Source organism: Echinops telfairi, unplaced genomic scaffold (assembly GCF_000313985.2).
Source record: "Echinops telfairi isolate 266 unplaced genomic scaffold, ASM31398v2 ScPeMD7_3533;HRSCAF=4204_0, whole genome shotgun sequence".
Lineage (NCBI taxonomy): Eukaryota > Metazoa > Chordata > Mammalia > Afrosoricida > Tenrecidae > Echinops > Echinops telfairi.
The window spans coordinates 22,468,026-22,479,620 of record NW_022107431.1 but is presented as its reverse complement, the minus strand read 5'-3'; the positions used below and the strand labels follow the sequence as shown (position 1 = coordinate 22,479,620).

Here is an 11,595-nt window from a genome sequence, read left to right as displayed (position 1 = left end):
AAAAAGAAGTCTGAAGGAGCTCAGGACTCCAGGGTTGATTGGGTAAGGCTTCCAGTGAAATTTTCATAGGTCAGTCCTTCTTACACTTGAGCAATGAATGAGTGCATTGTCGTAATGGGAAAATACACAAGGGGGTACTCCCCGCAAAAATGAATTTTTTTCAAAGATATGTATTTAATTATATATTTTTTACAAAACAACCTTATCATTTTCAAATACTCTCCATTATACTTAATACATTTTTCAAATCTGTGATTATATTATTGGAAATATTTTTCAAACTCATCTGTTTGGATGGCTTGAGTACCACCCTCCTTTTTCTTCCTCATCTTTTTCAACTCAGCAAATCACTGTCCTTTCATGTTCTTCTTCGTTCACAGAACCAAAAAAAAAGAGTAGCAGAGTGAGGTCCAGTGAGTAAGGTGCATGGGGCAAAAGAGAAATGCTGGTTTTTTTTGCCAAAAACTGTCACACTGAGATGGCTGTGTGAGCAGGTGCATTGTTGTGGTGGCAAAACCAGTTTACCACAAATCAGGACTTTTTTGTCACACATTATTATGCAATCTTTTCAGAACCTTGAAATAGAAAGCTTGATTAACAGTCTGATCTGGTGGAATGAACTCCAAATGCACTATCCCCCTCACATAAAAAAACAAATGAGCATCATCTTGATCTTTGATTTCACTTGACAAGATTTTCTTGGGTGAGGTGACAATGGCATCTTCTACTGGCTTGATTGATGTTTGGTTTCAAGGTCATAAGAATAGCACCAGTAATGACCTTGGGGAAAAGTCTGGGTTCTTTCAAAGCATCATATGTTTCCACTGGACATTCTTTTTCCTGGTCAGTCCGAACCTGAGGCACAAATTTTGCAGTGACCCTTCTCATTCCCAAATCTGCTGTTACTGAGCTCCAAGATAGTCCAGAGAACTTCCCCATTTCTTGAATGGATTGTCGTAGGTCTTTGAGCAAAAGTGCATGCACTTTGTTGATATTTTCATCCTTTTGGGAAGTAGACAGACATCCAGAATGAGGTTTGTCATAATTTGACATTTCTCCTTTTTTGCAACGATAAAACCACTCCGACATTTCACCTTTTTTGGAAAGAACAAACTACTCATACACTTGAGTTTTTCCTACAGCACTGCTCTTGTAAGCTGTGTTCAACATCATAACAGTTCCTGTGGCATTTTTCCTGATCAGGAAATATAATTTAACAGCTGCACACCATTCTCTTAAATCATCCATGACAAAAAACAAAGTTCAAGTGAAACTGATTTTATGAAAAAATTCACTGTGACCACAGAGAACATTCCCAGGTGATGCCACCAGGTGCGTTAACTCAGAGTGAGTTGCTGGATGCTCACCTAGCAGAAAAAATATGTACTATAAAGGTTCGCCCAGCAGAGTTTTCTGTGGTTTTTTTTGGGGGGGATACCCCCTCATATATATTCTTTAGTACAACATGCCTGGCCTTTCCTCACAAGGGAAGTTTTCAATTATCTTAAAACTTAAAACGAAAATCTCCCATATAATCTTGTGTCTATTGGGAAAATATTAAGATTTCCCATTTGGAATTTTAACACTACCCCCTCCCCACTCAAAAACAAACAAACAAACAAATCAATAAAATGGTCACTATAACATTCTAAGCTGACTTTCTGTCTTGAATTTAACTGGTCCATCAGATGCCTCAGAAGCTACTTACTGGGCCTTTTATGAAAGCACCTTGCCTACAACCATCCTCTGAAAACAGATAGTTAACATACATCTTGTTTAGAAGAAACCTCCCATGTATGAATGAAATGGAATCTTAGTAACAATACTTTTTTACTTACACACACACACACACACACACACACAATTTTGACATCGATACACACATATGTATATGTATATATATTGCATTCCATATATATGTGTGTGTGTATATAGGCCTAAACATATTTATAGAAAAAGTCCATTATCTTTTCATTCTATTTTCTGATGATGTGTTAGGTTGGGTTCTCTAGAGAAACAAAACCAGTGACACTTGAAAAGTTGTATATAGAAATATTTATATCAATCAGTTGCGTACACAGTTGTAGAAATAAGCAAGTTCAGTCTGGTTCAAGTCATGCTTTTCCTGTTTTATGGAAGCAGATGAACAGGAAGCAGCAGGAGATCAATGAGGCAGATCACGATGGCACAGCAGAGATTGCAGGGGGCGCAGTTTGGTGGTTGCACCTCAGTCTACCTTGGTAGTCTGCTGATGGCTCCTCCGTCAGCAGGTGATGAGACAGATGAAGGAGCCAGCAGTACGCCCAGCTCTGGCAGAAGGCAAAGGGCCAACGAGGATTTGATTCTCCTTGTTTTCTCTCTCTTAAACAAAAGGATTTTGACATTAAGGAGGTGTCATCAGGCTGTGACTTGATGGACAGGTTTCTCACACACACACACACACACACACACACACACACACACACACACACCCCGCCCTGCCAGCCAGGAGTGTCTATCAGGCTGTAACTTGATGGACAGGTTATACACACACACACACACACACACACACACACACACACACACACACACACCGCCCTGCCGGCCAGGAGTGTCTAGTTGAAATAATCCTAACCATCACAATGAATTGTTGAAGCCCTGTCTCATATGTATAAATCTTAATACACACAATGTACAGTGCCTCCGTTTAAAAGGAAACATTTAGATATGTCTCCAAGTGGAAGAAAAGTAGCCCGAGTGGCACAGAGAGTTAAGCATTGAACTACTAATCCCAAGGGTCTACAGTTTGAACCCATGAGTTACTTCATGGGTGAAAGATGAGATTGTGTGCTGCTATAAAGGTTTACTGCCTTGGTAGTCCTAAAATGTAGTCTTATTTTTCACTATAGGATCATGGTGAATAGGAATCAACTCCATCGCAATGCGTTGGTTGGGTACCACGAGGAACATCAATCAATAGAAACAGACCCAGAATTACATGAATGCTAGAGTCAGCGATAAAGGAAATTAAAATCCATATTCTTCACACTTTGAAATATTTTTTAAAAACACATAGATATCATGAGAAGACAAAAGGAAAAGTAGAGGACAGCACAATGGAACTTCTAGAGATGAAAGGTAGAACACATAAAGAGAGTCTTTTAATGAATGGAATCGACATCATAGGTGTTGGGAACAGTCCAATGAGGAGGGAGGGAGGAAGGGACAGGACAAGAGAGAAATGGACAGAATGATAAGAACCAGGAGAGTAACATTGTAATGAGTTTCACGGGGGTAATTGAAGCCTCCGAAGGTCAGGGCGAGAGGTAGGTGAGAAGCATAACTTGAAGAGGTAATGGCAGAACTGTTTCAATTGCAATTGTGAGAAGCATAACTTGAAGAGGTAATGGCAGAACTGTTTCAATTGCAATGAAAAATATTAACTCCAGACCACAGAGCTCAAAAACATCTAAAGAAACAAAAACACACACACAATTATTAAATTCAAATAAAATAAACAATACTAAAGAGAAACTTTTATATCAGATTATAAAATACATGTTATAGAGGGACAAAATAGGAATTATAGCAGACCTCTTCTTTTCACACATGATGCATACAATTAATGTCTATAAATTGCACATTGAAGAATGTTGGAATTATAAATAGTTTGTTACAAACACATTTACCACATAAGAAAGATTTAAAATGTTTTCCTTTGTGAAAATTTATGTAAAAGAAGTGACATTTTAAAAGTATTACAAAGAAGGAGAGAGAAAAAACACATCAAACAAAAACTTTCCGGCTGGAAATGGAATGACATCTTTAAAGTACTGAAAGGGAAAAGAAACACAATACAAACCAGTCCACCTACCTTCAAGACCAAATGAAAACAGCGTGCATAATTGAGGGCAAGTAAAAGGGTTTCGCAAATAAATAAACGATAAAGGAAGTTATTGTCTGGCAGAATTAAAATAAATGGGGAAGAAAGTTCTTTAGACAGAGGTACATTTATCAGATAAAAAATCCAGCTTATACAAAAGACTGAAGAAGGGCAGAAATCAACAATGTGTTGTGGACATGAGTTTAGTGTATATAAATACAATAATTTTTTATTTTAAATTTTTCCAAAGATAATTGGCTGTTTAAAGTATTGTGGGAGTTGTAAAGTATATATAATAAAATACACTAAAGCAGTGACATAATGGATGGGGTAAATGGGAGAACATTGCTGATAGGTTCTCATAATAGATTTAAAAGACTTTCAATACTATTTAAATGCAGACTTTTATAAGTTAATGGTGACTTTTAATGTAGACGGTTATAAATTGATGGTTTATATAGCCCCAGAGCAGCCACTAAAACAATACATCAAAGATCTTCAACTTGTGACCCACTCTGGCAATAACAGAAAACCCCAAAGAAACAGAATCAGGGAAACGAGGAGAAGGAACAAATGGATAGACTTTTTAAAAACAAAACAAGAAGACTAACAGGATGATAGATTTTAAAATCCAACCACACTTATACTTACATTAAATGTAAGTGTATTAATACTTCAATTATGGATAGAAATTGTTAAACTGGAGATAAAAGCACGAATGAATTAGGGGCTGACAAAAAACTCACTTTCAATACAATGTGTCCTGATGTTTGTTTTTGTGTGTGACAATCTGAAAGTGCTTACTACACAGATTGAAAATGGGGATTGTTTTAAACTACTCAAAGGATGAGCAAGCCCTCAGTCACGTTAGACCAATTGTTTTCTTCCCACCGTTGACATGATCTTCTGAATTCACTAAAGCAACTCAGACAGGGTCAATAATTGTTTATACTCCAAGCCATCCATCGGTTTTTATGTGCATAAGTTGCTCTTGAATGAAACTGTTCATAATTTATACTCTCATAATTGCAACGAACTGTCTTAATTCCTCAAGTTTTATGAATTAACGTGGTTTTATTACCTAGAAACTTTTGAGGCCAACAAGAATTGGTTTTACAGAGAAGAAAAAATTCATAAATCTTGCTGTCCTGAGAGTAATGAATAAATATTCATAGAAGAAGGAAAAATTGAACTGTTTCCTTTTTATCACTGCTGGAATATGTAATTATTTCATTTCATAAATAAGTGGGTATGGAAAACCCTGCAAACGCAGAATGAAATGAATTGATGTGCACATCTAAACGCTGGAGGAACCAGGCTTTTTTACCAAGCAATCTTATGAATGGTTCTCAGCAGATCGAATCTTTTTCAAAAGGAAAATGTTTTGGTCATTGTTTGAAAACCAATCCTCATCTGAAATGATGAGAAAACCTTTCTGGGGAAAGCCTGTTTAAGCCCTAAAACTGTGCTTCCTTCGCAGGTCATCCGGAAAGGGGAAGTGAGCTGCTGTTGGATCTGCACGACCTGCAAGGAGAACGAATATGTGCAGGATGAGTTCACCTGCAAAGCTTGTGACCTGGGCTGGTGGCCCAATGCAGACTTAACAGGTAAGGGCTGCCTCACTTGCACCTCTTTCCCTGGTTACTAGTGCGGCCATCCCTACAGTTCGAGCATGCGATTGCTCATGTCTTCCTGATGTTCATTTATAGAATGCTTTTGAATTTTCCACGTGTTAAAGAGTAAGCACTCCTGTCTTTTAGGTTGAGCCGAGTTAATGGACTCCTGATCCCATCCTTCTCTGCGTCGTGCAGGGCATGGTGCTGGTGGGTGTTGCTGTTGTTAGGTGCCGTGTGGTTGCCATTCACAGCAATCCTGTATACACAGAATGTAACACTGCCTGTTCCCGCACCATCTTCACAATTGTTCTGTGTGAGCCCATTGTTGCAGCCACTGCATCAGCCCACCTTATCTAGGGCCTTTGTATTAGTCTGGGTACTTTGGAGAAACAAATCCACAGCAACTCATATATAAGAGAGAGTTTTATGTAAAGAAAATGTGCATCACGAAATCATCCCAACCCAATGCTGCCCAAGCCCACAAGTCCAACATTAACCCATTAGCCCAACACCAGTCCACAAAGTCCTCCACCTCACAAAACAGAGGCAATGATGCCGACTGCAGGAGGAAAGCTGAGTCAGTGAACGAACAAGCATCTCAGCACTAGCAGGGGTCTCCACACGGCTGCTCCAGCACCCAGGGCTGCATCGGGATAGGTCCATGTAGCTTCTCCTTGGGGATGTCTTGTAGGAAGTCAATCTTGCAAGCTGAAGCAGGGAACTGCTAAGGCAGCAGCACCCGGTGCAACCATCACAAAACAAGAGACCCGAGAACTAGAAAGGTGAGGGTCACCACCCATTTATCCCTCCGCCTTTCAATTAGCCCCACATGTGATTATCGGCCAGGTTGGCACAATTAACTAACTCAGCCTTCCTCATCTTCGTTGCCCTCTAACGAGCATGATGTCTTTCTCCCGGCGCTGCTCTCTCCTGGTAACATGTCCAAAGTATGTGAGAAGGACCCTCGCCATCTTTGCCTCTATGGATCATTCTGGTTGTACTTCTCCCAAGACAGATTTGTTTGTTCTTTTGGCAGTTTATGGTACATTCATTATTCTTCACCAGCACCTTAATACATCAATTCTGCTTTGGTCTTCCTTTAGAGAGTGTAGCATTCTTGATTATTAGGATCTCTTTATTAAACAACTTATTTCCAAATAAGTATTTACAAAGAAATTACATGGCTTATGCAAACATATTAAAAATGATTGGGTAAATAAATCTCTGTTCACATGCTTAGCATCATACTTAGTAATTAAGAGTACCTTGACATACATTCATCTTATTAGAAAAAAAGAGCTAAAATGAGTGTCAGAATGTTTTCACAAATCATCTAGAACAAAAGCCTTTTAATGAAAAGGAAATTAGATCAGAATATTTTTGAAAGTACAAACTGTAACTCATTCATTTTTTATGCTCTAGCTGGGTTGGTATTCAAATTTTAGTATGTCTAAAAATTACCTAAGAATTACCCACCTCCAGAGACTCCTTGTTGGTATCTCTAGAGTGGGACCCAGCAGATGCTGGCTAGTCCTGGTGTCCACATTGAGAAACAACCCTGGATCTCATTCTGGTGCCTTAAATATAATATTTGCTTAATGTTAGTTAAAATGAGACACTAGCTCAACCTGATTACTGAATACAGAAACTACAATGATAATCAAAGGTCTTTTGCCATAGTCTTATGATTGAAGTAAAGCCTTTCCAACCTCCTTGAGTCTCAAACCTGCCCTTCTACACATACTTTGTCTCATTGACTCTTATCCTCCGATTCGGTGTGTTCTCTGCTGACCTTATTTTCCCCATCCTTGAGTAAGCTGGTCTCCTCTGGTGTTTCAGAACTGGGGCCAACTTAATAGTCATTCCTCTCTGCAAATAGATGGAGACCCAAGCTGACCTAAGAAAAGGCTCAGGCATAAAACCAAACTCTTTCTCAAATTGATCTTAGAAGTCTGAAGTCCTAGCATTGACACATAAAGTATTTCACCTATCTACCTTCTTCACATTTTCTCAAATGCCTTGTTCTTACTGCTTTGTTATTCCTTATAATCAAAGTTTGTCTCATATATGGAAGAGATCATCTATCCCATTGAAAAATATTATAAAACAATAAAACATTTTAATATAATATTATGCAATAAGGATGTCCGGCAGTTGAGCTGAGCTGAGAGACCTAAGCTACCAGGTGTCTGAAAGAGCTGCTTAAGACAAATCAAAACAAAAGTAAGAGTCAAGTCTTTCATAAATAATAATCAACCAGTAATCAATACAAGTACAAGCAAGAAATCAAACCCTGAAAAGCGTAGGCTCCCTCTTGGGCTCTGTTTCTCCAGTGGCAGGGCCAGGTGAGGGGTAGGTGGACCGGCACAGAGGTAGAAACACTCTCACTACTGAGGAAGCCAAACAAAAGGCATCTGCAGTTTTATGGACCTCAGGCCAGGCCAGAGGTGAACTGGTGTGAAAGAACTGAGGACTGTGTCAAAGTGGGGAAAAGGTCTCTTCAAAGCTCCCTGACCTATTCCTGTTTGGTCCTGGGAAGGAGGATTCAGCAGAGGCAGTTGGGGAAGTCCTTTGCTAGAAGGTCTTTTATAAAGATGCCTCCATATTGAGGTTTTATTGTAGTAATTCCTCGATAGTGTAGAATGCAGCTATCTCAGGCCGGTTAAGGGGGCCTGAGTCCTTGACTGATTCCTCTCAGATTTTTCAATGACTGCATTAAATTTGCTTAGGAATAGCTTTCGACATGTTGCTTGTTTGGTAAAGCCTTTGGAATTGCCCATGATTAGGCCTGAGATATCACAAATGGGGCTTTTGTTTATGCTTTACCAGGAGCTGGACTCCTTAGAAGAACACCAACTCATATATTTTGTTTCCTGGAGGTCTTTTATTGTGGGTACATTTACTGTCCACTATCAAGTAATCATCACCAATAATTATGACTCTTCATCTCTGCAGCAAAATATCTCTTTAAAGTGTAAAAGGCAAGATGTCACTTGAAAGACTAAGGGGCATCTGACCTAAGTAGTGGTGTTTTCCATTGAGTCTTATACTTGTATAAGATAGACAATGAATAAAGAAGAATTATGGTGTTGGCCAAGAATATTAAACATGGCACGGATTGCCCGAAGAACAAACAAATCTGTTTTAGAAGAAGAACATACAGAATGCTTCTTAGAAACGAGGATGGAGCAACTTCACGTTAATGTACTTTGCACATGGTATCAGAAGGGACCAGCCAGCAAAAATAGTCAGCAGAAAAAGGGGAAAACAAACTACGAAGCGGCTGACACCATGGCTGCAACAATGGGCTCACGCACAGCAGTAACTGTGAGGACGGCACACTACTTACTAGGCAGTGATGTGTTCTGTTGTACATGAAGTCACCACGCGTTAGAGTGGACTCAACAGCATCTAACTGTGAAAACTAGATAGCTCCCTTGACTATAAGTCTATGGACCTCAATGTCATTGTGTTCTGAAGATTTAATATGCTATTGTCTAACATGGTGCAAAGTCTTTTTTATCAATTAGCAATGAACAATCAGTTGCTCTTGTATCACAATATCTGGACTCTTTGGCAAATTGTTTGGTTAGAATATATAAACCCTAGCTATGTATTGATGATAGCAACCTATTGTTTCTATATTCCTTTCGATCTTATATATGAAAAGTAACATTTGCCATTTACTTGATAGCATGTCAGACAGAGAGCAAGCATGCAATACATAACAATGTGTTGTTGGCTGTTGCCATGGTAATGGTAGGTGTGGAAAGGGAAAATCCACAGGAACAGAATACCTAAAATCCTTAGAAATATTCAGAAGAGTAAATTCATTACCTATAAGTGAGTGTTCTGTTTTCATGCGCACATGCTTTGACTGAATCTTAGTGAAAATAAGACATCATTCTTCTTTGGAAAATGGTATTTCTAACTGAAAATACAGTTTGTTAAAATGCACTTTAAAGTAATTTTATGAAATGATGACTTTTTGCATATGACCTGAAGATTCTGACATGAATGAAAGACTTGGCTTGCATGTAAATTTTGTAGTTTTATTAGAACATATTGTATTTTGGCTAGAAAAAAGTGGTATATTTGTTAAGAAAGTCCTTTTGGAGAAATTTCTTCTTCTCATGACAACCAATATTTTAATTAGATTTTTAACGGTTTACACCTCATTTCTACAATGATTCATAAATAGAGATCTCCTGTACCATCAATATAACCTTAGTAAGTGATCAGACATCCCGCTTTTGGCAGAACAGTCCCGATTTTTGGTGTTTTATAAAAGTCCTGATTTTTGGAAAGAATGCACGACAAGCTAGGGAATAGTCTATTTGGTCCATATAGACCAAATTTTTAATCAAGACACCCCCCCACCCCCCACCAATGGTGTCCCGCTTTAAATCTGGTCACCTTACTGATGCACGGGACCAATTACATTTAATTCAATAGTACTTAGTTCTTAAAATAAGTCAAATAATATTAAAAGATTCTCCAAAGAGACCAACGGCACTAAATTCTCTCAGTTAAAAATGGAGAAACTAAGTTACAGCAATTCATTCACTCACTTATTGCCTTTGGGTCAGTTCTTCACATAACGAGCCTACAGGACAGCAGAGACTGCCCCTTCGGGTTTCTAATACTAACTCCTCACGAGGGTGCAAAGTCTCATCTCTCTCCCAAGGAGCGTTGAATGGTTTTTGGATTCCTAAATTATAGAAATTAGCTAATCTTGACAATCACCCCTCAATTCCAACAGTTGCTTAATTTCTCAAACTACTACCTACTCATTTATCTAATCCTATGGTTTATGCATAGAACCTGCTTTGGGTCAGATTTTCCCATGAGCAACTGGGGATAGGCATGTGAATAACCCACAGCTTTCCAGGCCTGAGAAGAAACTCAAACCCTTGTGTGGCTGGCTATTGATCTCACCATAAGGAGCCTTGGTATTGCACACAGTTAAGTAAACTAATAGTGATGGCGGTGGGGTTAACCTAGAAGTAGTCTAATTACAAGGACAAAAAGGATAACCTTGTTTCTTGATTTGGGAGTTGGAAAACCTGGTTTCCCCATTGGGGGTGGGGTGAGATATACAATGTTCACAAGATTACTATGGAGTTGAAGATATGTTAATTGGGGCTATTTTCATGAGAAACTCCCGTTACGATCCAATAATACTTATTTCCCCTCTGTAGTGTAAGGACGTTTCCTTATTTGAGTACTGTACCATTCACCACGGAGTCAATGCCGGCTCATCGCTACCCTATAGGACAGGGTAGAACTGCCCCTGTGCGTTTCTGAGAACGTAACTCTTTACAGAAGTAAAAAGTTTTGCTCTCTCCCATGAAGCAGCTGGTGGTTTTGAACTTTTGACCTTGCAGTTAGCAGCCCAATGCATAACCACTCTGCCACCAGGGCTCCTCTCTATTGTGTAGAATTCTTTTCCGACTAGTTTTCTAGTGTTTTGTGACAGCTTGAGGAGTGTGACCGGATGCCTGTCTTAGACCCATTTTAAAAGGCTTGGGAGTTATGATGTGACCTTTAATGTTCAACTTGGAGCTTCTGCCTTGGGCTACCTCAAAGTCAGTCTTTACTGCTCAGATCCTGCTGGTTCAGTACAAAAGCAAAGTATGTCTGATTATGAGTAAGAGCCCTAGAGAGCTTGCCCCTAAATGTCTCTGGTCTCTTGTTGCTGATCTCCCTTTCAGTGTACTGTACCATGTGGCTTTTTAATAAAAGCCATAAGTATGTTCAATGGATAATTTAGAACTCTGGAGATTTTTGCATATACAAAGATGATTATTGGGGGAAAGGTGGTGTAGCACACCCTTATATTTCTCAGATTGATTCTATTAACAATAGCTAGATAGAACTGATTTTTTTATTAGAATAACAATGTCCATAATAAAATCTAGGTTTAGACAACTCATTACTGCCCGTAGGGATAATTTGAAGATGAAATTGGATTTACATAAGAGTAAAATCAATAAATGAACATGAATATAACAAGAAGAGTCTGACCTCTACAAGAATCTTCTCGTAACAGTTGTACCCAGAAGCTGTTTACTGGACATGGTCACCGGCTTGCTCCAGGGTTCTCTGTATGATGGA

General features: G+C 38.9%; 1 protein-coding gene across 3 annotated transcripts in view; it reads left to right on the top strand.

Moving 5' to 3' along the window:
- The window catches only part of GRM1 (glutamate metabotropic receptor 1), a 469,370-nt gene that overhangs the window by 392,608 nt on the left and 65,167 nt on the right, over positions 1 to 11,595 (top strand). For all 3 annotated transcript variants that reach the window (XM_004701959.2, XM_004701961.2, XM_045294665.1), the window contains exon 7: positions 5,343 to 5,469. In XM_004701959.2, the coding sequence (XP_004702016.1) occupies positions 5,343 to 5,469 (127 nt within the window). The remainder of the gene's footprint in view (positions 1 to 5,342; positions 5,470 to 11,595) is intronic.